The sequence below is a fragment of the Rhinatrema bivittatum genome, chromosome 2 (assembly GCF_901001135.1).
Source record: "Rhinatrema bivittatum chromosome 2, aRhiBiv1.1, whole genome shotgun sequence".
NCBI lineage: Eukaryota > Metazoa > Chordata > Amphibia > Gymnophiona > Rhinatrematidae > Rhinatrema > Rhinatrema bivittatum.
In genome coordinates, this window is record NC_042616.1 from 47,292,309 (window position 1) to 47,320,093 (window position 27,785).

General features: G+C 47.7%; 1 protein-coding gene across 1 annotated transcript; it reads right to left on the reverse strand.

Annotated features, from left to right (window-relative positions):
• Window positions 1-154: 154 nt before the first annotated feature.
• LOC115083907 lies at window positions 155-24,569 on the reverse strand. The gene is made up of 2 exons (XM_029587985.1): window positions 24,496-24,569; window positions 155-3,868 (listed from the first exon to the last, which is right to left on the reverse strand). Exon 2 carries the CDS (start codon window positions 3,618-3,620, stop codon window positions 171-173), a length of 3,450 nt encoding a protein of 1,149 aa, XP_029443845.1. The 5' UTR covers window positions 3,621-3,868; window positions 24,496-24,569; the 3' UTR covers window positions 155-170.
• Window positions 24,570-27,785: the final 3,216 nt, after the last annotated feature.

The window sequence follows — 27,785 nt, forward strand, 5'->3', positions numbered from 1 at the left end:
GCAGGTAAGTAATAATTTTCTTTTAATCAAGTTTTCTTAGGGAATAGCCACTGCTATTAATTGCATTAGTAGCATGAGTAACTTCTTAGTGTTTGGGTAATTGCCAGGTTCTTGTGGCCTGGTTTGGCCTCTGTTGGAAACAGGATGCTGGGCTTGATGGATCCTTGGTCTCACCTAGCACGGCAATTTCTTTTGTTCGTACAAAAACCCCAAAAGTCTTTTAGACTTTTAACTATTATGGCGCTTTTGGATTGTTGCATAGTCCTGAACTTTTTGCTTTCGTCCGGCAGCAGCTCCTCCTTGTTGGCGATCTTTGTTATTAGCACAGCTTGCTCTCTGACTGCGGTCAATGATGCTATTCTTTCAAGGAACCCTGGCTTTTTTTCCTGTTGTTCAGCCTGGATCAGAAGGTCAATGTGTTCTGGGACTGAAAGTGGGTTGGGTTTTAGGGCAATTTCTTGAAGCCGTTGAATGCATTTAGATGACTCATCAATAAAGTGTAGCACTCTTTCTTTCACTGCATCATATTGGAGCGTAAGCTTTTCAAGTATCTTCTCTTTTGACATTACTTCACCAAATGCCTTCTCATATTTTGCTTTCAACTCAGAATATGTTCTTTTTTCTTTTTTCACTACGTAGCTCCACTTGTATTTCTGATTGTAGTGAACAGCCCAGTTACATTTGCCAGGACAAACAGTACAGTGCCCAGTTTTATCCATTGCGGCACAGCTGACTTTATCTTTGTCATCGGCGTAGATACAAGGATGGTGACATGTGGCATGGCACGTCTGACAGTTTGTTATGAAGTCCTTGATTTCTTCCTTCACTGCTACTGTTATTTCTACTTCATATTGGAAGTCTTTGCTGTCCTCCATATCACCCCTGTTTTGCTCCAGAGCTTTCTGCGTCATCCTTATTTCCTCCAGGTTTAACAAACCTTGACTGATTAGAGGCTGCAGCCCTTGAATGGTCACTTCAAGCTTTTCACGTTCTTCCAGGACCTGTTTTGTTAATCTCAAGCTGGTACTCTTCAGCTGGCCCAAAGATGAGAAAAAGATCTCAAAGCTTGCAAGGCCCATTTCCCAGAACATTTCATTAAAATTAAAACGCTCATTACCAGAATTTGCATTGCTTACAAAGAGTGCAGAATTGTTGAATTTGAAATGATGAGGAACACCTTTTTCATCTTTTAGACATGGAACCTCAGATTTATTAATGGCATCTAAAACAGGGGGTGTATTCCCATCTGCAAAGGTGACCAGAACTTGTATGTTGTCTTTGATGTCGTGTCCAAAAATGGAAAGTATAGAATGAAATATATATTTCTGAGTATGAGTCAAACGAGCTAGCGAAGCCTGAACAACAAAACAGACAGCATTTAAGTGATCAATGCCCTGTGGGATGGAGAAGAATTCTCGTATCTTCTCTACTATTTGCTTGTCCTGTTCCAGCCCTCTGGTATCACCAAATCCCGGGGTGTCTATGATAGTAAGGGAATAAGGAATCTTAAAGCCCTCTGCATAATTTATTTCGTAGGCAGTGACTTCAGATGTTTGACTTTCAGCTTGTGTTTTACCCGTAACTTCGTTTATAGCTTTGAAACGAAAGTCGTCTTTCCATTCCACTCCCAGAATGTAGTTTATCATTCCATTGATAAGAGTAGTTTTTCCTGTTCCAGTGGCGCCAATCATCATGATTGTTTTATGAGCGTGGGAATAAGTATTTTCCCCTAGGCTGAACTTTCTACAACTTTTATCAAAAACTGTGTTAAGCAGGTAGAGTGAGGGGTGACCACTGGCTTCTAAAGTGCTTCTTTCCAGAAAAGTAGATAATCTCAGTGCTCCTTCTTTCAGGGTTGTAACTATAATTTCCTCACTTGGAAGACTGGTCCCCACATCGCCACAGACAGCAGACACTCTGATTTTATACATGGTATTAGGTTTAAGTCCTTCTATAGTACACTGCTCATTTTTCGTTCCTGTTTTGTTTTCAGACCAGCTGTCTTTTCCTTCCTGGTATCCTTCTCCAGTCTCTGCTTGATATTCTACCTTGTATTCTGTTATTTTGAGACCTTCTGCAATGGCAGTAGGTATCTCCCAGCTGATGGATATGGCAAATGGCTCTACGTGGCTTTTTACCGGCATTCCAGGTGGATTTGTTGGAAGTGTTTTTACAATGTTAGCATTATCACTTGGAAGACTCATCCCTGCCTTGCATACTGCAGAGCACCTGACCTGGTATCCTGAATTAGGCTGCAGGTTTTTTATTGTGAATGTCTCATTTTTGTCATTTGTATCAACTGTTGACCAGTTCTCCTGTTCTGCAAGTCTGTACTCTATCCTGTAGTTCATTACCTCATCCCTGCCAGTGTCTGAAGGTTTAAGCTTGAGTTCTATGCTATCATGTGCTATCCTGCCACTCAGAGGAGGGTTAGGTTTTGCTGGGGGTTCAAAGTTCGTGCTCACCAACTCTCCATTTTCATACAAGTAAATAGAAGATCCTGGATTGTTCTGTTCTGAAACAGATGCCACAATAAACTGAGTACTCTCTCTGGATTTATTGATACTGAGAAAGTCCATGAATGCCTTCACACTTTTCCTCGTCTTTTTGATGATCTCTCTATTGCTAAACCATGGTTTGAACTCTTTTTTCTCATGAATTTTGTTTTGAAACTGGGACTGAAGCCAGAGTTCCAAATCTTGTAAATATGGTTCTTCTTCATTTAAGGAGGTAAAATTAAAGGACACAACCTGCTCCACCATTACATCTAGCATTAATTTGCTCAGTTCTCTCTCAGAGGAGATAACGCTCACATTCTCCAGTGCTCTGAGGCAGGAGTCGACAAAAGCCAACTCCTGCTGCATTTTATCCAGAAATCCCTGTAATTGAGTTGTACTGAATGGTGATTGTCCTTTCCTAGATAAAATGTCCATCAGTACACCTTCTTCTTCTCCACCTCCACGGATAGCGGGTAACGAGTTAGCTAGTTGTTGTTGGAAGGTGAGTTTGTACTGAATGCACAAATCACTGAATGTCATAATTTTCTTCTTTATTTCTGGAAAACTTATGGTTGAGGGGTGATTCATCATGTCCTTGCATGTCATGTTAACTTCATTTAGTTCTTCTAAGGCAGCTTCAGCCTCTAAGACAAGTTCTATACTGATGTTGCGAACCAGCTGAGCAGCCTTGCTGTCCAGTTTCTGCAGAGGATATAACCAGACCTTCACAGGCACAGCTTTCTCCCCATTTTCACCAAGTAAATGAGGAAGAGTTGCATATATTTTAATGGCATCCTCATAAGTTACAGGGTTACTCTCCAGAGCATAATCTCCATAAAATTTACAACTAAGCTTAGTTACATTTTCTTTCTCTTTGTCATTCATGTTGAGATCTCCCTCTCCTTCAATAGAAATCAATGGTATCTTTTTAATTATTGCTTTCAAATTTCCCTTTACATCTTGTTTAGTCTCTGATGAAGAAACTTCATAATCAAACACAAAGAAAGCCTGAGCCCCATACACCACTCCAGTGACAACGTGCGTTGCCGTTCCTTGTTCAAATATGTCTGGATAAGCCAAATTCTGGAGCCCTAAATGGTTCATAGTTTGTTGTTCAAACATGGTTGTTCGTGAGTGTTGCAAAGTCACTCGGCACTGGTGTCTGGATTTCACGGTGTCATTTAAATAGGTTGCAGATCCATCCACTTGTATCAGACCACCCAGGAAACTTGCCTTCAGTGAAGCTGTAATGTTCAGTGCATTTGCCTTATCAGAAATAGTGTCTGATGCAATCAGTTCAGATGCCGTATACTCCTGGGATCTTCTGTCCACATTCCTTTCAAGTGCTTCCTTGCTCCAGAGAGTGATGCCTGCAATAAATGAAATGGCAAAACATGAGAAACTGTTGAAACTTTACCTTCTTCATTCCATGTGGAATGGATCTTTTATAAAATTCAAACCAATTGATGAAGCAGCTTTTTCAGTTCCAAAAGAAGGTCTTTATTAATTAGCAAAGAAACTCATAATTGACAGCAGTAATTGTTTAACATTGTAATAAAGAAAAGAAGGTAGAAGAAACCCAAGGAAGAATGAGATTATTATTCCTTAAGGGAGCAAACAGAGCAAATAAACAGAATGTACTGCTTCTCTGCAATGTTGCTGCTCGTCTTCCGTGCCAAAGCTGCTTTTTTATAACTTGCTAAACTTGGCTTACATACACTGTACTTGTTCTATATCACATAGGCTTTTCCTGAGGCACTTCTCATGGTTACTGAGCACGTCACATGGTGTGTCTGTTCTGGGTTTCCTTTGTCCTTGTGGCTGTCTGGTGCCTTCTTATCTATACCCATTCTGTACTCATGCAGTTCCTTGCACACTATCACACAGCCTCTGTTGTTCTGTTTCTGGGCTGACAGTTATATATTTTTCTTGACCTTTTTATTCCAGTTACCAGTCAACATGGGGTAGTTTTCTTAAAACAGTAATTAACCCAAATCCTTAAAACAGGTACTGGAAACAATGAGAAATCCTTTTTGACATGTATATGTGTGGTGACATTTCTAAGGGCTCAATTCACCCAAATTCCAATAGGAAAATGTGCAGGATGGAAATTCAGTACTCATCTTGAGCAAATGAAAAAGTATTCTACCTGTTGGAAAATGCACTAGTGAGGGAGGGGATATATTTTTCCTAAATGGGCTTTCCATATGAGCCTTACTTTACTGGAATAGGGCTTTCAGCTGTGGCTGTGAGTTGCCCCTGCCCCCATTTCCCCCACTCTTCCTTCCTCTCCTTTCTAAAAATTGAGAGTAGGGAGTCTGTTTCCTCAAGACTTCCTCCCCTGGCTTACCCTCCCTCCTATTGTCTTTGCCCGTCTTCAAGTTTAATAAAAGTTAAAAAAAATAAATATTGATTCGAGGGAGCCGACTGCTTTTCCCTATGGTGAGTAACCAGGTTCAGTTTTCTCTGCTTAGGCTCCTAGGCAAGGAGTAGGGTAGGAAGAAGGAGGGGAAGTGTTTCACAATGTTATGAAGCATGGGGAAAGAACCCTTTTATGCACCCATGTGGTTCATGGTGGCAGTCAATAGGAGAAGAAAGCATCTACAGAGTGTGTGGGAAGGAGAGAGAGAACAGTCGGAGAGAGAAATTGATTATCCTGGGGAGGGGAAGGAGACTGCATCTGCAGGGTCAGTTGGCCAACCTATTCCTGTCAGTAGGCGTGCTGCCACAGTGGGAACAGCAGCCATACTGGAGCCACAGCAAGATACAGAGGTGGATCCAGACCCTCCTTCCTTAGTGCCCGCACCACTGGATGTTGCAGTATGTCGCTCCAGGGTTGCACTTTCTGCTGCAGTTCGAGAAAAGGCACCTTCTTTATTGATTGTAGAGGAAGTTCCTCCTTTCTCCTGATCTTCTCTAGCAGCTGAACGTTTAATGCACTTCAGGTGCTCTATGTGGTACGGAGTACAACACTTGGGCTTCCTCCTGTGGTACTCTCCCCACAGGGAATTGTTGTTGATGGATCAGGACAAGAGGACAAGAAAGGAGGAAGATGAGGACTTGGAGGAGAGGTCCTCCAAGTCAGATGGGCCTTTTTTTGGATCTGAGGATTTTAAGAGGCAGTCGCAGAGAGGAAGAATTGGAAGAGGAGGAGCATTTCCCAAAGGAAGAAGATGATTCTTCTGTGGTTTGACTGTTCCACAAGGAGGAGGAGTTGTCCTCCTTTATTTCCTAGTCCTTGTGGATTCTCAATATTACTGAGGAGGAGATGGGAGACGAGATTCCCAGCTCAGCAGAGGTTCCTATCAGGATTAGGTTGAGAAAGCCATCCCCATCCTTCCCATTGCATGGGTCAGTCAAGGATTTTATATCCTTGAAAAATGATTCTCCTGAGGCTAATTTTAAGGGAGGAAAATTCTTGGTGAAACTGTATCCTACTTTTGCTCAGGAGAGAGAAAACCTGAAATTTCCTAAGATAGATGCTCCGGTTTGTGCAGTCACAAAGAGAACTACTTTTCCTGTAGAGGATCGTAGGGTTGCAGAGGACAGAAAGATAGCAGTCCGTTCTTAAACAGACATTTGAGGCTTCTGGTATAGCTCTGCAAGCGGCAGCATCTAACTGTATTGTAGCAAGGGCAGGGTTGTGTCCAGGAGAGGGTTTTAGAGAGTGGTCCAGTTTTAGACGAAGCTTTTCAGATGGAAAAGGGCAGAAGTTTTGGCAAATTCTTACTTTGACCTCTTTTGGTCTTCTGCAAGGAGCATGGCTTTGTGGCAACTACACATTTGCTTTGGTTGTGCACTTGGTTGGCAGATTACATTTCTAAAATGCATTGATCAAACTTCCTTTTAAAGAGACTCTGTTATTTAAGAACATAAGATGGACTGAGGGTCCATCAAGCCCAGCATCCTGTTTCCAACAGTAGCCAGTGCAGGACACAAGTACCTGGCAAGTAGCCAAACACTAAGCAGATCCTATGCTAGTGAAGCCAGTAATTGCAGTGACTCTTCCTAAGTAAGTAAACTTGATTAATAACAGTTTATGGATTCTTCTCCAGGAACTTACCCAAATCTTTTTAAAACTCAGCTATGCTAACTTCCCTAACCACATCCTCCGGCAACAAATTCCAGAGCTTACTTGTGCATTGGCTGAAAAAGAAGTCACAGATTTGTTTTAAATGTGCTACTTGCTAACTTCCATTATTTGAACTCTTCCTCCCCCTCTCCTTGGATGTCATAAATGGGAGACTTCTCGCCTCCATGTGGGCAGCTGCAGCATCCTGAAGTGGCAGCATCTGAGGAGGTTTTGCTTCCTGCTGAAGGAGGACTTTTCCCAGGTTCTCCTGATGAGATTGTGTCCTTGGCTGGGTTGGAGATGAATCCTCCCAATCTGAAATCCATAAAAGTCTGGCAGCTTGTGCCCCCACCACCAGACATTTGGTGAAGTCATGGAGGGCTTGAGGCCAACCCAAAAGGCAGCACCCGGTACTGGTAGTGGGCATTCCCCACCACAAAGTGGAGATACTTCCTGTGATCGGGGAAAATGGCTACGTGAGCGTAAGCTTCTTTGAGGTCGAAAGAGCAGAGCCAGTCCCCTCTTTTGAGGAGGGGAATCAGCATACCCAGAGAGATTGTCTTGAATTTTTCTCTTGCGAGAAAGGGTGGGGCACAAGCTGCCAGACTTTTATGGATTTCAGATTGGGAGGATTCATCTCCAACCCAGCCAAGGGTCCACACATACCACGATTACAACGAAAGGCAGATGAAATATCTATTATCCAAAAGAGTAAATAACAGATTTACATCTACCCATTCTAGACCTCTCATGATTTTAAACACCTCTATCATATCCCCCCTCAGCCTTCTCTTCTCCAAGCTGAAAAGTCCCAACCTCTTTAGTCTTTCCTCATAGGGGAGCTGTTCCATTCCCCTTATCATTTTGGTAGCCCTTCTCTGTACCTTCTCCATCGCAATTATATCTTTTTTCAGATGCGGCTGATAGCTCAATAGATTAACAGGATCTAAAGATAAAATACAGAATTCTACATAAAGCACTCACTATAATCCACAAATCCATCCACAAACAGCTCACACTAGACCTTCAGACCCCTTTCAAACACCGCTCTTCAGAAAGACCCATCAGAGAAGCATATAAAGGAACCCTTCAAGTCCCACCTGCTAAATCCACCCGTCTAACATCCACCAAAGAACGTTCCTTCTCCACAGCAGGCCCAGTCCTTTGGAACAGACTACCGACTGACCTAAGACTGGAACCCTGTCTTCTTACCTTTCGAAGAAAACTTAAGATGTGGCTTTTCCTCCAAGCCTTCCCCTAACTCAAAAATGTCACGTCAGACTCAGCCCAAGGAATGGGATATTTACTAATCTCTGAACCAGTCATATATTATTTATATGTAGTTAATTCTTCTCTGTCTACTTCCTGGCTACCTTAGCCCCCAAGTTCAATCCCCTTGTTATATGTAACTTTGCTTGTTTCAGCCTTCTTGTTTGGTTACACTTGTTAATCCCCCAAGTTCCATGTAAACCGGCCTGATATGAATCCCATTCATGAAGTCCGGTATAGAAATATATTAAATAAATAAATAAAGAGGGTTTCTTTAGGAGTGGTCTGACACTGGCCAATTTTAGTGCTTCTGGCAAATATCCTTCAGTAAAGGACTGAATTAATTTAGAGGCTAATCCATTTCATAATTCAGTATGAATAAATGTAAGAGTCACTGTGGGACTAAAATTCAATAAGCAAGATGAATTATTAAGTTCTACAATAAGCTGTAAAATCTCCAGCATAGATACCACCTCAAATTCTCCCCATCTAGAATCTAACCCATGGTTAGAAATCAACATTTTCAGAGTTATCGATGGGAAGCCATTAATAATTTTCCTATCCTTTTCTTTAAAAAACCCCCAAACTTTAGGTTGTCAACAACTTAAAAAAGCTTTTAGGGCCACTTTCTATCAGTTAGAGGAAAAAAAATCTTTTCATTTGCAGTGATAACCACGCCATTATATTCAGAAATCTTTAATGAGTAGGAAGCAGCATCTTGACTGCATCACAATTTCTGCCAGCATAGCCCATAATTGGTGCATGTTTTCCTTAGTAGATTCATTAAATCCGGGTGCTATGCACCATCATGGAATAGCAAATGTTGCTTACCTGATGTAACAGGTGTTCTCACAGGACAGCAGGATGTTAGTCCTCACAAATGGGTGACATCGAGGATGGAGCCCAACCACGGAAAACTTCTGTCAAAGTTTCAGGAACTTTGACTGGCCCCTACTGGGCATGCCCAGCACGGCACTAACCCTGCAGCCAGCAGGGGTCTCCCTTCAGTCTTGTTTCAAAGCTACAGGCAGTGCCGAAAAATAACATAATAAAAAACGAGCCCAACACCGCGGGGTGGTGGGCGGGTTTCGTGAGGACTAACATCTTGCTGTCCTGTGAGAACACCTGTTACATCAGGTAAGCAACATTTGCTTTCTCACAGGACAAGCAGGATGGTTGTCCTCGCAAATGGGTGAGTACCGAGCTGAGGATGTCCTATCGTGCACCAAATGTACCCAACGGCATGCAACAGGCACAACAACTGGGGTGTAAGTTGGTAGAGGGCATCCGCACCCTACCGGGAAGGTGGAAGGGTGTTGGTACCTTATGCTGGAAAAAGGTTACGCAAGACAGACTGGACGAAGATGGAATCCTGTCTTCCGGCTTTGTCCAGGCAATAATGGGCTGCAAATGTATGGAGGGAACTCCAGGTGGCAGCCTTGCAGATGTCAGGAAGCGGCACCGATCGAAGGTGTGCTACTGAAGTCGCCATGGCCCTCACAGAGTGTGCTTTAACACGGTCTTGGAAAGGAATGCCAGCTTGCTGATAGCAAAAGGAAATGCAGTCCGCCAACCAGGAGGAAAGAGCCTGCTTACCCACAGGTTGCCCTAACTTGTTAGGATGGAAAGAGACGAATAATTGAGTGCTCTTCCTGTGGGCTACTGTACGGTCTAGATAGAATGCTAGAGCCCGTTTACAGTCAAGGGTATGCAGAGTCTGTTCCCCGGAGTTGGAGTGGGGCCTGGGAAAGAAGATAGGTAGTATGATGGATTGATTAATATGAAACTCCGAAACTACCTTAGGTAAGAATTTTGGGTGAGTGCGGAGTACTGCCCGGTCCTGCAGGAGTTTAGTGTAAGGCGTATAGGTAACTAAGGCCTATAGTTCACTAACCCTGCGAGCCGAAGTGATAGCCAAAAGGAATAACACTTTCCATGTGAGATAGTTTAGGTCACAGGAGTGAAGAGGTTCGAAAGGTGGTTTCATAAGGCGACCAAGAACCAAATTAAGGTCCCAAGATGGGGCCGGAGGACGTAAAGGTGGTTTCAAATGGAGCAAGCCTTTAAGAAAGCGTGTTACAAGGGGTTGTACTGAAATAGGGACACCCCCGATACCTTTATGGAAGGCGGCTACCGCACTGACATGCATTCTGATGGAAGAGGTCTTTAGACCTTATTCAGATAAATGCCAGAGATAGTCCACGAATTTGGAAATTGGACAGGAAAGGGGATCAAGGGACTGAGAAGTGCACCATGATGTATACCTTTTCCATTTGTATGAATAAGATTTTCTTGTGGAAGGCTTTCGTGAAGCGATCAGGACACGAGAAACTGAATCTGAAAGGTTAAATGGTTGAAGGACTAACCTTTCAACATCCATGCCATCAGGGACAAGGCTTGGAGGTTGGGATGGAGGAGGCATCCGTCGTTTTGAGTGACCAGATGCGGGTCCTGTCCCAGAGGAATGTGCCTGCGGATGGAGAGATCCTGGAGTATGGGAAACCACACTTGGCGTGGCCAGTGCGTTGCTATCAGGATCATGGTTCCCCTGTCCTGACGTAGCTTCACGAGAGTCTTCGACAGAAGAGGAAGTGGAGGGAATGCATAAAGCAGACCGGTTGTCCACGTGAGGGAGAATGCATCCCTGGGCCGAGAGTGTTGGCTCCGAATGAGAGAGCAGTAATTGTCCACTTTGTGGTTCTGAGGGGATGCAAAGAGGTCTATGTGGGGATAACCCCATTGCTGGAACAGAGTGTTTGCTACGAAGGGATTGAGGGACCACTCATGTGGGTGGAAGACACGGCTCAGTTTGTCTGCCAAGACATTGTTCACTCCCGGCAAGTAGGTGGCTCTGAGGTACATGGAGCGGGAGAGGGCTTCTGCCCAAATCTGCGCAGCTTCCTGGCACAAAAGAAAGGAACCTGTGCCCCCTGCTTGTTTATGTACCACATGGCCACCTGGTTGTCCATCTGAATCAAGATTATGTGGTTCGATAGGCAATCTTGAAAAGTCCTGAGAGCATGTCGTATTGCTCGAAGTTCCAGGAAGTTGATCTGGTGTTTGGCTTCCTCTGGAGACCAGAATCCTTGGGTTTGTAAATTGTTTAGATGAGCTCCCCAACCGACGTTGGAAGCGTCAGTTGTGAGAATTATTTGAGGATCTGGTGGGTGAAAAGGCAAGCCCTGTAGGAGGTTGGATTGAGTTTTCCACCAGACAAGAGACAGACGGAGTGCATCGGTGATGCGAACAATGGAGGACAGAGGCTGAACAGCTTGGATCCATTGTGATCTCAGAGTCCATTGCATGACTCTCATGGCCAAGCGGGCCATGGGAGTCACATAAACTGAGGAGGCCATGTATCCCAGGAGGATGAGGAATTGTCGAGCTGTTGCTGTGCGTTGAGACTGCAACTGGCAAGCTAGGGACACAAGGATTTGGACTCGTTGATGAGGAAGGAAGGCTTTTGCCTGTAAGGTATCCAAGTCTGCCCCAATGAAGGATAAGGTTTGAGATGGGATTAAGTAGGATTTCTCGTAATTGACAAGAAACCCTAGAGAAAGTAGTGTTTGAATTGTCAGGGTCAGGGAGGACCGAGCGATTTGCTGGGTTGGGGCCCTGATTAACCAATCGTCCAGATAGGGGTAGACGTGGACACCTTCCTTCCTGAGAAATGCTGCCACTACCACGAGGCATTTGGTGAAAACTCGTGGTGCGGATGCCAGGCCGAAAGGGAGTACTCGGTATTGATAGTGATTTCGGCCTACTAAAAAACGGAGGTATTTGCGATGAGGTTGAGATATCGCAATGTGAGTATAGGCATCTTTTAGGTCTAGAGAGCAGAGCCAGTCCCCTCTTTGCAGCAGAGGGAGAAGCGAGCCCAGGGTTACCATCTTGAACTTCTCTCTGTGAAGGTACTTGTTGAGGGCTCGTAGGTCCAGGATTGGTCGAAGTCCTCCTGACTTTTTTGGGATCAGAAAGTACCTGGAGTAGAAACCTAGTCCTTTTTGTGAGGGAGGAACGGGTTTTATAGCGTTTGACTGGAGGAGAAGGGAAACGTCCTGCTCGAGAAGAACAGAGTGATCGGTGAGTCCCCACGCCTGCATGAGTGGGGAGTCCGAAGGGAGAGTCAGGAAGTTGAGGTGGTAACCGTGTACAATTATCGCTATCACCCATTGATCTGTGGTGATATGATGCCATTTTTCTAGAAAGTGGCTTAACCGACCTCCTACTGGTATGGTTGGAAGAGGGATTTGGCAACTGCTCTCTAATTGAAAGTCAAAAACCCGATGCAGGGCCAGGTTGTGGAGCTGCTGCGGGCTTTTGTTTTCGAGACTGGTGAGGCTGAGATTTATGGTAAGGCCTCGCAGACCTAGACTTGGTGTGTGGGGGATAATACTTCCGTGGACAGAAGAAGGACTTTTTTGGGTCCTTCTTGAACGGCTGTTTAGAAGGTAAGTCAGAAGGAATGGATGAGAGCTGTTTAAGTGTCTCATGATGATCCTTCAATTCAGCAACAATTTGCTGAATTTGCTCACCAAACAAATTATCCCTTAAACAGGGCAGGTCAGAGAGCCTGTCCTGAACCTCCGGACGAAGATCAGATGACTTAAGCCAAGCCCAGCGTCTTGCAGAGATGGCCGTAGCAGAAAGTCTGGTGGAAGCATCAAAGATGTCGTAAGCTGTTCTTATCTCATGCTTCCCAGCTTCAAAACCTTTATTTAGTAGGGATTGAAGTTGTGGTTGGAACTGCTCTGGTAAGGTATCTGAGTACTCCTGTATCTGTTTAAGAATGACCCTATTGTATTGGGTCATATATAGCTGATAAGAGGCTATTCTGGAAGTTAGCATGGCTCCTTGGTATACTTTCCTACCTATACTATCTAGGAATTTATTTTCCTTAGTAGGAGGTATGGAAGAATGTGGCTTTATTCTTTTAGCTTTCTTTTGAGCTGATTCTACCACTACAGAGTGGTGGTCTAGCTGAGGTTTCTGAAAGCCAGGTGCTGACTGTACAAGATAGGTAGAGTCAGCTTTTTTGTTTACTGGAGCAACAGATCCAGGAGATTCCCAATTCTTTTTTAGAAGGTCCAGAAAAACCTGATGAATTGGTATAGAAGTGATGACTTTAGGGGCATCCAAGAATTGGAGCAACTCCATCATCTGGTGCCTGTCATTTGTTCCGATTGAAGCTGAAAAGGGACTAAATCCGACATTTCCTTCACAAAATTTATGAAAGAGAGGTCCTCAGGAGGAGAACGCTTTCTACTCCCCGCAGGAGAGGGTGGTGAAGGCAAATCATCGGTGTCTGTGGAGGTATCATCACCCCAGGTGTCATAAGGATCAGGTTGCTGACCTGTAGGACCATGAGGGGGTTGGATACCTGAAGGCCTCGGCTGAGGCTCCGAGAAACTCGAAGGAATTGTCAGGGGTATCGAGAATGTCCTCGATGGCATCGGTGCTGGCATCGGTGCCGGTGCCGGCATCGAAGGAATCGGTGTCGGCATCGAAGGTATGGGTGCCGTCATCGAAATTCTCGATGGAGCTGATGTGCTGATGTGCAAGAACCTGGATGTTCTTGCCGGTTCCGTTGGGCAACTTGCCACTCGAATGGACGCCATGGATACTTGCTCTTCGCCTGCTCTAGCCCCAATACCAGAGGCTTCGGCTTCCCCTATGACTCAGCTTCCGGCACCCTCATGCTACGCTGGAGATGCTAAGACCTGCCGTGGGTTCTTGAACCAGTGTTTTATCCGGTTCTCCTTGTTGCCCTGGCAGTTCCCCATGGACTCTGTTAAAGTAGCGTATATCCTGTCCCTGCTTGACGGGAAGGCCTTGGTGTGGGCCTCTCCCCTTTGGGAACATAACGACTCCTTGTTGGACGACTTACAGCGGTTTATATCCAATTTCAGGCATGCTTTTGATGACCCGGCCTGCCTGGCCACAGCTACCTCGGAACTGTTACAGCTTCGCCAAGGGGCTCGCTCCCTAGCAGATTATGCTATGGAGTTTAGGACTCTCGCCCAGGAAGTAGGTTGGCAGGATGGCAGCCTCAAGGCTATCTTCTTGGAGGGGCTGTCTGGGCGCATTAAAGACAAGATCTCCTCCTGTGACCTCCCGGAGGATCTTAATGCCCTGATTGAAATGACCACCCGGATTGATCGTCGCCTACAACAGAGGGCGCGAGAGTCTCGCCCAACGAAGCACAGTCCTGCTCATGGTCCTTCATGACCGCTGCCTCCTCAGAGGACTCCCCGTCCTGACGTCCCTGCCTCTGAACCTATGCAGCTGGGACGTGCCCCGCTCTCCATAGAGGAGAGACAACGTCGTCGCTCGATGGGCCTGTGCCTGTACTGCGGGCAGAAAGGCCATTCCTTGGCACGCTGCCAGGAGCGTGCAGAAAACTCCAGAGCCTAGGAGGTCAAGAGGAGCTCCTCCTAGGTTGTGCTACAGCTCCTCAGTGCACCCTGCCTATTACCTTGGAATTTCCTGGAAGGTCCTTAGAAACCCTCGCCTTCCTGGACTCCGGAGCGGGGAGTAATTTTATCCAGCAAGACTTGATCACTCAACTGCGGATCCCCACGCAGAGACGAGAAGTACCGCTTCGAATTACCTCCATCCAGGGGACGCTCCTGCCAGGTCGAATATTGACTTCCACGGCTCCCATCACAGTCCGCACCGGGGCGATCCATACGGAGGAGATAGCCTTTCTGATCTTGGAGAAGGCCGTCCACCCCGTGCTGCTAGGGCTGCTGTGGCGCCAGAAACACTCGCCTACAATTCAGTGGGATACTCTGCAGATTACCAAGTGGAGTCCCTTCAGTCTTTCTCACTGCATGAAGGTGCCCAAGCCTCCAGCTCTTCTGCTTCTGCATTCCGCCCTTGGACCTCCAGCCCCGTACGAGGACTTTACGGATGTCTTCTCAAAGACGAAGGCGGAAATCCTTCTGCAGCACCGTCTGTATGACTGTGCTATTGACCTGCTACCTGGAACTATGCCTCCTCGGGGTAGGGTGTACCCCTTGTCGTTGCCCGAAACACGGGCAATGTCCGATTATATAACCGAAAACCTGGCCAAGGGCTTTATCTGCCTGTCGAAGTCGCGCGCTGGGGCGGGATTCTTTTTTGTTAGTAAAAAAAGACGGCTCACTAAGGCCGTGTATTGACTATTGAGGGCTCAACGCAATTACCAAGCGGGACCCCTATCAACTTCCGCTCATCCCGGAACTCCTTGATAGGCTTCAGGGTGCAAGGATCTTTACGAAGCTGGACTTGCGCGGGGCCTTGTGACGGGGTCACTATGCTAGACTATATAGGAACCAAAGGTTCAGGAGAAGTGGGGAGGAAAATACGGCAACACCAGGCTAGAGGCGTCCCTTGGTTCCTTCCCCCAGAGGTTATAAGACCAGAGGAGCCACAGGTGCGGGAAATTAAGGGTGGAGCTAGTGAAACCAATCCATGGTTTCAAGGGGAGGGCCAAAGTGAGGAGGGGCCGTTCCGAGCCAACCAGCTGCGAGTGGAGGAGGAGTCTCTAGAGGATAAAAAGGACTCCCTGTTAGAGCAGTCTCAGTCTCCTGCCGGGGACTGAGGAGGAAGGAACGGACTACCTGGCTGCTCTGGGAAACTTGGACACTGGATATCCCCGACGGTGTGAAGGACTGCAACCACTATCACAAGGAAGGTGAGCGCGGGGACTTCGGTTGGTTTGGATTCACGATAAAGACACTTTACCTAGAGAACTGCCAGGTGGGTGGCTGTACCTCTGGGGAAGGGTTGAGGTTCCAGAGGTACGGAGGGAGGTGGCAGTTAGGCCCAGTGGGGGCCGGACTTTTGAACTATGGACTTTGAGAGGGACTTCTGAAGCTAGTGGTTGGAAAGTGAGTTGCTGGCTCAGTGGGGAAGGCATCGGCCTTCCATCCAGGTGGTGAGGGTTCAAACCCCACCTGAGGACTTTGTAAAGGAAAATAACTTTAATTACTATTTGAGTTCCTGAGTGACCAGGTAAGCTGGGACAGGGATTGGATCCCAGGAACAGACGCAAGCGGCAGTATACAGACAGGTGAAAGCGTCACAGGCCTACAATTTAGTTAGAATTTGCCCCGGAGATGAGTGGAAGACTGCATTTAATACCAGGGACGGGCATTACAAGTATTTTGTAATACCCCCACTGTCTTCCAGCATCTGATGAACGAGGTGCTACGGGACCTGATGAATACCTGCGTGATCGTATACCTCGACGATGTCCTGATCTATTCCCATGACTTGCATACGCACCGCCAGCATGTTCGTCAAGTACTCCAGATACTCCGACAGCACAACTTGTACGTTAAGCTAGAGAAATGCTGTTTTGAGAGGTTTTCCCTGCCTTTCCTGGGTTATATTGTCTCGGCAGATGGCTTCCAAATGGACCCAGAAAAAGTCACTGCAATCCGGAGTTGGCCTCGGCCGAAAGGCCTCAAAGCGTTGCAACGATTCCTTGGCTTCGCAAATTTCTATAGGCACTTTATTCCTAACTACTCGCGCATTGTGGCTCCTTTGACAATGCTCACTCGAAAGGGGGCCAATGCGGTGGATTGGCCTGACTCAGCCTGCCAAGCCTTTGAAGAGCTAAAGAGAACCTTCCTGCTAGACACATGCCTCCGCCACCCTGACCCTAGCCGACCGTTCGTGGTGGAGGTCGACGCTTCCAACGTAGCGGTCGGAGCCTTCTTGAGCCAACACACAGATACAGGACAGCTCCTCCCTTGCTCGTACTTCTCACGGAAGTTTTCCCCGGCCGAATGCAATTACTGTATTGGCGATAAGGAGCTGTTAGCGGTAAAACTTGCCCTGGAAGAATGGAGACAGTGGTTGGAGGGGGCCAACCACCCGATCACTATTTATACCGACCACAAGAACCTAGCGTTTCTCAGCCAAGCCCAGTGCCTGAACCCGAGACAGGCCTGCTGGTCCTTGTTTTTTGACCAATTTAACTTCACTCTACGATACCGTCCCGGCTCCAAGAACATACATGCAGACGCCTTATCCCAAGCCACTAAGTCCAAGGAGACTCTGGAGACACCCCAGTACATCCTGGACCCCAAGAAGGTGTGTCTTGCTTCTACCTCCGTAGCCTCGGAGGAGAAAACAGTCGTCCCGCGTCGCTCTCGCCGAGCTGTCTTGGCCTGGGCTCATGAATCCCTTACAGGGGGTCATGCAGGTCGTACCGGAACCTTGGACCTCGTAAACCGGTACTACTGGTGGCCAACGGTCAAACAAGACGTCTGCCTTTTCGTGGACTCCTGCCCTACTTGTGCGCTACAAAAGCCACTCGTTGGGAAGCCTAGAGGCCTGCTTCAGCCCTTACCCGTTCCGGTGGAGCCCTGGACGCATATCTCCACTAATTTTGTAGTGGACCTCCCCGCGTCTGAGGGAAGTTCGGTTATTTGGGTGACCGTGGACCGGTTCTCCAAAATGGCACATTTTGTCCCCCTGCCAAAGTTGCCCTCAGCTCCTGACCTAGCCAACCTCTTCACCCAGCATGTGTTTCGACTTCACGGTCTTCCCCAGGACATCGTGTCAGACAGAGGTCCACAATTCACTGCCCGCTATTGGAAAGCATTATGCAAGCGCTTCAATGTACAACTTAGTCTTTCCTCAGCATTTCACCCCCAGAGTAACAGACAAACTGAACGTACAAACCGGATGTTAAAAACCTTCCTGTGCTCATTTGTAAATGAGAAACAAGATAACTGGGCCAAGTTACTTCCGTGGGCGGAATTTTCATACAACAATCATAACACACTCCGTGACTGGAAGTTCCCCCTTCCTTGTTGTCTATGGGAAGCAACTTCGGCCTCCTTTGCCTTCGCCAGATCCCAGCGCACTGCCAGCTGTGCAACTCTCTGCCTGCCAGCTACTCTCTTTGTGGACTTCTACTCAGAAGAAGTTAGACAAAGCCACTCGATCTGCCAAGAAGTGGGCAGACAAACGTCGTCAGCCAGTGCCTGTTTATCTCCCAGGGGATCGCGTCTGGCTGAGTACCAAGAACCTGCAACTTCAGATCCCTTCTCGAACACTTGCCCCAAGATTCTGTGGACCATTCCGCGTGGCCGAACGTGTAGGAGCGGTCTCCTATTGGCTGTGTTTACCCTCCTCTATGCGCATTCACAACGTATTCTATGTGTCACACTCCTAAAGCCTCTCATCCTCTGCAGCTATCATCCCAGGGCTCCTGATATGCTGGACCTTTCAGTGCCAGGAGATACCACCTACCAAGTCCGGGAGATCCTCGACGTAAGGTTCCATCAACGCTGATGGGAGTATCTGATTGCCTGGGAAGACTGTGGTCCCGAGGACAACACATGGGAGCCTGCCCGTAACATTCTTGATAAAGACCTATTGAAGAAGTTCCATCAGGACCACCCAGGTAAACCCGGGCCTACTAAATGGGGGCGTAAGAGGGGAGGTACTGTTGCGGTCCCGGTTGCGAGTGCCACGACCCGGCCCTTACCTCCATGGTCCAGTCCTGCCTGTAAGGGTCTGCGGCCTGTTTCTGGGTGTCCCCACAGAGGGGACGCTGCCGAGAAGCATTTCCTGAACGCCGGCCTTCTAGCCACGCGCGCGTCAACCCCGTTCTTATGAAGCCCATTTCCCGCCAGTGGTGGCTCCACCTTGCTCCTGACGTCAGACGCCGTGACCTATGTAAGGTCGCCGCGGATCCTAGCACATCGCCTTGCAACAGGGTTCCTTGCAGTTCCCAGTGGCTCCGAGTCCCAGAGTGTGCTATTGCGTTAGCAGCTCTGTTCCTGCCTGACTTGCTATGTTCAGTACTAAGTCTCTTGCCTCAGCCTTTGCTTGTCTCAGTAACCTGTCCTGCTTCAGTTCCAGCCTGGTTCCAGTTCCTGCTTTGTTCCAGTCTCTGCCTGGTTTCAGTAACCTGTCCTGCTTCAGTTCCAGCCTGGTTCCAGTTCCTGCTTTGTACCAGTCTCTGCCTGGTCTCAGTAACCTGTCCTGCTTCAGTTCCAGCCTGGTTCCAGTTCCTGCTTTGTTCCAGTCTCTGCCTGGTTTCAGTAACCTGTCCCGCTACAGTTCCTACCTGACCCCGGTCTGTGCCTGCCAGAGATCCAGCTTCCGTGATTGCCTAAGTCCCAGCAGCCGGGCTCCTACGGGCTCCTCCCGGGAGGGGGGGCTCCGGCTTCCAGGGTGAATCGCCTAAGTCCCAGCAGCTGGGCTCCTACGGGCTCCTCCCGGGGGGGGGGGGGGGGCACCAGCTTCCAGGGTGAAGCTCAACGTCCACCGCCTGCCTGGCATCCGCCTCCCGGCCTGTTCTTAGTAGAGACCATAGTTCATTTATCCCAAGTCTCCTGCAGGCCGGCCCAAGGGTCCACTAAACACTGTTTCCACAACACAACAACTGCCTCCACTCTTCAAAGGCAAGTTTTATGGCTAGCATCTCCTTGTCCCAAATGCAGTAATTGTTCTCAGCAGGCGAGAATCTCCTGGAGAAGAACGAGCTTGGTAATAGTTATCCAGAGTCAGAGTACTGGCCGAGCATGGCCCCAACTGTGACATTGGATGCGTCCACCTCTACCACGAATGGTCGAAGTGGGTCCGGGTGGTGAAGGCAGGTATCCTGCAGGAAAGCCTCTTTGAGGGTTTCAAATGCTTGACAGGCGGAGTCGGGCCAGTCTACCGCATTGGCTCCCTTCCGGGTAAGGGCAGTGAGCGGAGCCACAATACGTGAATAGTTTGGGATAAAATGTCTATAAAAGTTTGCAAAGCCGAGGAAGTGTTGCAACGCCTTTAACCCTCTCGGCCGAGGCCAGTCTTTAATGGCGGCTACTTTTTCTAGGTCCATCTGGAAACCAGAGGTGGAGACTATGTAGCCCAGGAAAGGCAGAGAGGTTTTCTCGAAGGTACACTTTTCCAATTTTGCATACAGACCATTGTCTCTGAGGATCTGTAAGACCTGACGGACTTGCTGGTGGTGTGACGGAAGATCATGGGAGTAGATTAACACGTCGTCAAGGTAGACGATGACTGAGGTGTTTAGGAGGTCTCGCAATACCTCATTCATTATATGCTGGAATACCGCCGGGGCATTGCATAATCCAAAGGGCATCATGAGGTACTCATAGTGCCCATCCCTGGTGTTAAAGGCGGTTTTCCACTCGTCCCCAGGATGGATTCGGACCAGATTATATGCACCTCGTAAATCTAATTTCGTGAAAATCTTTGCCCCTTGCAGTCTATCTAGGAGTTCAGGTATTAACGGGAGCGGGTAGCGATCCCTCTTCGTGATCACGTTGAGGCCCCGATAGTCTATGCATGGCCTTAGGGAGCCGTCCTTTTTGCTCACAAAAATGAAGCCCGCCCCAGCTGGAGATTTGGACGGGCGGATAAAACCTTTAGCCAGGTTTTCCGAAATATATTCTGACATGGCCCGGGTCTCAGGTAGAGACAAGGGATATACCCTACCCCGAGGCGGCATTGTTCCGGGCAGCAGATCAATGGCACAATCAAAAGGATGGTGCTGGGGAAGGATCTCCGCCTTTGCTTTCGAGAACATATCGGTAAAATCTTCATAGGGTGCTGGTAGACCGAGCATTGGGCACCTTCAGGCAATTGGAGAAACAGAACGAGCTCCATTTAGTAATTTGCAAAGTATCCCACTGGATGGTGGGAGAGTTTCTGTAGCCATGGCAGCCCTAGTACTATGGGATGGACAGCCTTCTCCAACACCAGGAAGGCTATCTTCTCCGAATGGATCGCCCCGGTGCGTACGGTGATGGGTGCCGTGGAAGCTGTGATACGGCCTGGAAGGAGGGTTCCCTGGATGGAGGTAATCCGCAGAGGCGTCTCCCGACGCTGCATGGGAATCTGCAACTGGTGCACCAGTTCTTCCAGAATAAAATTACTTCCCGCTCCGGAATCCAGGAAGGCGAGGGTTTCCAGGGACCCCCCCGGGTACTCTAGGGTAATAGGTACCGTACATTGAGGAGCTGCAGCACAACCTAGGAGGAGCTCCTCACGACCTCCTAGGTTCTGGCGTTTTCCAAACTCTCCTGGCAACGTGCCAGGAAATGGCCTTTCTGACCGCAATAGAGACAAAGACCCAGAGTGCGGCGACGTTGTCTCTCCTCAGCGGAGAGTGGGGCTCGCCCCAACTGCATGGTTCACTGGTAGCAGTCTCTGGGCGCACAGTCCTGGATGGGGATGAATGCTTGGAGGGTGCAGAAGCCAGCGAAGGAGGACACCTGGCCGGTCGTAGCTCTCTGGCCCTCTGCTGGAGACGACGGTCAATGCGGCCCACCATTTCTATAAGACCATTGAGGTCCTACGGGAGGTCACGGGCGGCAATCTCATCCTTGATTCGCCCAGCCAGGCCCTCCAGGAAAATGGCTCTGAGGCTGTCGTCCCGCCATCCCACTTCTTGGGCGAGCGTGCGAAAATCCATAGCGTAATCTGCCAAGGAGCGCCCTCCCTGGCATAACTGTAGCAATTCAGTGGTGGCGGTTGCTAGTCGAGCTGGCCCATCGAAGGCTTGCTTGAAGTTGATAAGGAACCGTGGCACATCCTCGAGAGGGGAATCATTATGTTCCCAGAGCAGGGAGGCCCAAACTAGCGCCTTCCCATCGAGCAAAGACAGGATGTAAGCTACCTTGACCGCATCTGTAGGAAATTGTTGAGGGAGCAGGGAGAACCGTATGAAGCATTGGTTCAAAAACCCCCGACAGACCTTCGCTTCCCCAGCGTAGCGTGAAGGTGCGGGTAGCTGGGTAAGAGAGCTAGAGTTTCCTCCTTGAACTAGTGGCACAGCGGGCGGAGGGTCCGTGGGCATGGTATCCAGACAAGCAGCCAGTTGCTCCATAGTGGCTGCCAGCATATGAAGGCAATGCTGTTGTTGTTGCATTCGTTGGGCCATTCCAGGAATGGCCTGAAGGCCCGGCATGTCTGCCGAGTCCATGGCCTTGCAATCTGTTGTGATTTGATTGTTTAGTGGACCCTTGGGCCGGCCTGCTGGAGACTAGGGAAAGATGGACTATCGTCTCCGTGAAGGGACGCAGGTCGGGAGGCGGACACCAGGCCGGATGAAGGAGCTGGCCTTCACCCGGGAAGACCTGTATTCCCCAGGAGGGGCCTGTGGGAGTCGAGCTACTAGGGCTAGATGAACGGAGAGGTGTCTTCACCTTGGAAGCCAAGACTCCCCCGGGAGAAGCCCATAGGAGCCCGGCCGCTGGGACTTAGGCAAGTGAGGACGTAGAGAAGATGAACCAGGATCGAAGCAGAGGTCTTGGCTGGAACTGAAACCGGATACAAGGGCAGGAACGAGACTTAACTGAGGCAGGACACTGAAGCAGGAACCTGGCTGGAACTGGAGCTGGACGCTAAAGCAGGAACCAGGCTGTAACTGAAACAAGACACAGTAGTAGGAACCGTACTGGAACTGGAACAAGACACAGAAGCAGGAACCGGGCTGGAACTGGAACAAGACACAGAAGCAGAAACCAGGCTGGAACTGGAACAAGATACAGAAGCAGGAACCAGGCTGGAACTGGAACAAGACACAGAAGCAGAAACCAGGCTGGAACTGGAACAGGAAACAAGTGAGGAGTAGAACACTCTGAGGCACAGCAACTAGGAACCGCAAGGTAACCTCGTTGCAAGGTGTCTGATGGAAGCGGGCGCCAACCTTACATACCCGCCGGCGTCTCTCACGGGAGCAGGCGGAGCAATGAGTGGCGGGAAAGGGCCTATATCTTCGGCTTCTTTGCGCGCGCGCCTAGGAGGAGGGTGGCTGGCTTGGGCGTTCTGATGGTGCTGCCCCAGTGGGACGCCGCTGAACAGGCCCGAGACCCGGCGAAGTCCCACAGCGAGAGTGAAGCCGATGCCAGGAGTTAAGAGGTAAGGCCCCAGTCGCGAGTGCCGCGACGGGGACCGCAACAGTAGTAACATTAAGATATGTTTAGCTGAAAATAAGTTGTCACTAAATATTAGTAAGACTAAATTTTGCTGTTGGCAAAATGCTCTAAAGATCTCCCCAAAACAATTAAAATAGGCCATAAATTTGTTATTTCTGCCAGTTTACACATTTTGGGGGTAATTTTTGACAAGTTGCTCTCTCCTTAAGCCTCATGTTAGTAAGGTGGTGCAGGTGATTTTTCTATAAGCTGAGCAGCATGCAGCAATTGAGCCCTTTTATACCACTAGAGGATTTTCAGACTTTAATTCATACAACCGTGATAAACAGGCTGGACTATTGTAATTCAGTTTACTTGGGATTGCCTGTTTATGTGATACAGGTGCTGCAGATTGCTCAAAATGTGGCAGCCCGCATAATTGTTGGTGCTGCCAGAAGACAGCACATTATACCAATTTTAGAATCATTGCACTGGATCCCAGTAGTATGACATGTGAAATTTAAGATCCTGTTAATTTTTAAGGTGTTTCACTCTGTGTCCCTGCCTGTGTCCCTGCGTGTTATTGAAAGTTTACACTCCTCTACATTCATTAAGATCTCAGGGAAAAGATTTGTTCAAGGTACCATCAATTGAACAGTATCATATGTATGAAACTAGAGAGTGAACATTTGCTATCATAAGCCCAGAGATTTGGAATATCCTTCTCAATGATATTCATTCTGAGATGTTCATTAAGGAGGTGATTTTCAAATGAGTTACGCACATAAATGTAAATGTTGCAATTTTCAAAAGCAATTTACTCGAGTGAAGTGCACTTACGGAGTAAATCCTATGGACAATTCAATGGCATTTTGTAGCAATTTTCAAAAGTCCACTTGAGTAAATGTTTTTAAAAATCAGGCCCTTAGGCATGTAGAAAAAAGGTTAAGTGGTTTTATTTAGAGAGGTGTTTAGTGTTGGCTAAACTGACATGAGTAGGTCATGTCTTTTATAATGGCTTGGGTGGTCAGTTATTTTTTTCTGCCAGTTGTATAGATAATATCCTCAGCTGAGGCAGAGCTGTTAATCCAGCATTTTAATATTTTATTTTGGTGGTTTTATTGTTTTTAGTATTTATCATTAGTTTTGTGTTAAGTTTCGTGTATGTTTAGATGTTCATTGTCTAGGAATATATGATAGGCAGTTTATAAATAAATAGAACAGAATACTTTGAACTCTCTCCATTTCCAGCACCCTAGCAGGTCTGACTGTAAAAGGCATAGCAAAGACCATGGTTATGGTAGTTGCCAATGTAAGATCTACCTCAACACGGATTTGTAAGGCCACAATATACAGGCTGATACAATATTTGCTTCCTAAAATGGGTGCTCATGACTGAGCGCCCGCGCTCCTAATGCGCGCCCAGGTACCTCTCCTGGGCGCGCGATGCATTATTTAAATGAGGTGTTATGCTAAAAAGGATGCACTAGGGATAAATTATGCTAAAAAGGATGCTAAAAAGGATGCTAAAAAGGATGGCACAAAAAGGATGCTAAAAAGGATGGCACAAAAAGGATGCTAAAAAGGATGCACTAGGGATAAATAGAAAACAGAAAAAAAAAAGGCGAAGGAAGCTCCTGCTCAGAGCTCACCCGGTGAGTCAGCCGCGCCCCTCGAAAGGCATTAGGCCAATCAGAAGGCGCCAATAAGCCCTTTAAATCGCGGCGACTCCCGCCGGCAGCCCTTCTCTCTTCGTCGGACTCCTGCACCCGCTTACCTCCTCCTCCTCTGTCGGGGCTCTCGAGGCCCAATCGGGGTAAGAGCCCGCTCGTTCCCTCCGCGAGCCGTGCAGAGGAGGCCACCGAATAAAACGAAACCGAAACCAAAAGCCGAACAGAAAACAGAAAAAAAAAAGGCGAAGGAAGCTCCTGCTCAGAGCTCACCCGGTGAGTCAGCCGTGCCCCTCGAAAGGCATTAGGCCAATCAGAAGGCGCCAATAAGCCCTTTAAATCGCGGCGACTCCCGCCGGGCGTCGCGCTCCCGAAGGGGCGCGACCTAAGGGGCCTGCCCCTTAGCGAGCCCCTTGGAGAGACACTGGAACCAGATCCAAGGCCCCTCTAGTAGTTTACTTGCCACTACTTGGGCAGTTCACAGAAGCTTTCATCAACTCGCAATCAATTTACAGCAGCATTCAACCAGCACGCAGCCAAACCACAGCAACATTCAACCAGCACGCAGCCTAACCACAGCAGCATTCAACCAGCACGCAGCCAAACCACAGCAGCATTCAACCAGCACGCAGCCTAACCACAGCAGCATTCAACCAGCACGCAGCTAAAATACAGCAGCATTCAAACAGCACGCAGCCAAACCACAGCAGCATTCAACCAGCACGCAGCCTAACCACAGCAGCATTCAAACAGCACGCAGCTAAAATACAGCAGCATTCAAACAGCACGCAGCCAAACCACAGCAGCATTCAACCAGCACGCAGCTAAAATACAGCAGCATTCAACCAGCACGCAGCCAAACCACAGCAGCATTCAACCAGCACGCAGCTAAAATACAGCAGCATTCAACCAGCACGCAGCTAAAATACAGCAGCACTCAACCAGCACGCAGCTAAAATACAGCAGCACTCAACCAGCACGCAGCTAAAATACAGCAGCATTCAACCAGCACGCAGCTAAAATACAGCAGCACTCAACCAGCACGCAGCTAAAATACAGCAGCACTCAACCAGCACGCAGCTAAAATACAGCAGCATTCAAACAGCACGCAGCTAAAATACAGCAGCATTCAACCAGCACGCAGCTAAAACACAGCAGCATTCAACCAGCACGCAGCTAAAACACAGCAGCACTCAACCAGCACGCAGCCAAACCACAGCAGCATTCAACCAGCACGCAGTCAAACTACAGCAGCATACAACCTGCACCAAACCAGCCCACTACAGCATTCATCCAACGCTTTTCCGACCTTCAACAGCATTCATTCAGCACCCATCCAACCCACAGCAGCACTCATATTGCCATTCCTCTGGTACCTATAACAAGCCTTCATTCAACTGAAAATGCCCTACCGCCCACGCACCTACAAATCCCTTATACCAATCATGATTTCCCCTACCACACAGTTTTTAGGTCTCACCTTATTTACCATCTTCCTATTTAACGCACAATCACTGACCAACAAAACTTTAATACTAAACGACCTACTGCTGGACTCAACTCCGGATTTTTGTGCCATAACAGAAACATGGCTCAAACCCACCGACATTGCACTCATTAACCAACTTCCAACACAGATCTACGACTTCTTCTCTATCCCAAGACAAAAAAAAAGAGGAGGGGGTATCTTTCTAGCTGCCAAAAAATCCTTGAGGTTCACACCCTATCCTATCAACACAAATACCAAATTAGAATTAGGATTGTTCAAATCAGAAGATCTCCAAATCCTTCTAGTTTACGCCCCTCCAGGCCTGCTAGAGTCAGACACCTCTCCCATTCTAGAAACTATAACTTTACACCTTAACCTTGACTCCCCAGCTATAATCTTGGGCGACTTCAATTTACATGTTGACAAAGTTCCCCTTTCAACGAACTGCGAAGCCTTCCTCACCGCAATGTCCGCAATGGGTTTCAAACAACAAATCAACAAACCCACCCACAAAGGAGGACACACACTCGACCTCTTCTTTACAAATGCCGGCATATCCCAAACAAATCAACCTGACTGTCAACAAGTCCCATGGTCAGACCACTCCTTAATCACCACCAGTTTCTCCCTACCACAACCAGATTTTAAGCCTGACTCAAGACCCGCTTTCCTCTACAGAAAAACATGTAACTCTGAACTCCTCAGCAAAGCTATAGCCCCAGAACTACCATCCATTGATCTTTCTACACCTAATTCCGCTATCCAATCATGGTCCAAAATAACAAAAGAATTAGCAAACACACTTTGCCCACTGACCACCAAAAAACAGTCTTCAAAGGCATCCAAAAGACAACCCTGGTTCAATGATGAACTGCGAAATCTCAAAAAACTACTTCGGCAGAAAGAAAGAAAATGGCGTAAAGCCCCCTCTCCGGCCTCACTCTCAGACTACAAACGCACACTCCACCAATACAAAATCAGTACACAGAAAACAAAAAGAGACTACTATGCCCGTCAGGTTCATCACATCATCTATGATTCGAAAGCGCTATTCGCCTTCGTTTCCAATCTCACTAAACCCATTACTCCTGATATACCACCTGATCTTTCTCAGACCAAAGCAGACGAACTGGCTCTTCATTTCAGCAAAAAAATCTCTGAACTCCTTAATCAATTGCCTTCAACCACTAGCTCTCAAGACAACACATACATTCTCCCTAACAAAGATATCCAACTTAACGCATTCGAACCCATCACTGCCACAGAGATACAATCGGTGCTGAAGAAAATGAAACCTTCATCACACCCGTTTGATCAAATTCCCTCCAAAATGCTACTTCTCATTCCTGATATTATATCAAAATCACTTGCTGAAATTATAAACTGTTCCCTGTCCCAGGGTATCTACCCAGATGAGCTAAAAACAGCTTCAATCAAACCCCTCCTAAAAAAATCGAATCTAAATCCAAATGATCCCAACAACTTTCGCCCTATTTCCAACCTTCCATTCATAGCCAAAATAATGGAGAAATTGGTGAACACTCAACTTTCCAACTACTTGGAAGACCACGGAATTCTGTCTCCAAACCAATATGGCTTTCGAAAAGCTGCAAGCACAGAAACACTACTTCTTTCACTCTCAGACTTCCTCCTCTCCGGAATCGATAAAGGCAAAGCATTTTTACTAATCCTCCTTGACTTCTCGGCGGCCTTTGATACCGTCAACCATTACCTCCTGCTAAAACAACTGGCAAATATTGGAGTGACAGCTACTTCACTAACATGGTTCAAAACCTTCCTGGAAAACAGAGGTTACAGGGTTAAAATACATAATACAGAATCCCAATATCACCCCTCCACCAGAGGGGTGCCACAAGGTTCTTCCCTGTCACCCACCCTATTTAATAT

Coding starts and splice junctions, on each gene's coding strand:
- LOC115083907 (XM_029587985.1), bottom strand. CDS start 3,620: ATGTTTGAACAACAAACTATGAACCATTTAGGGCTCCAGAATTTGGCT.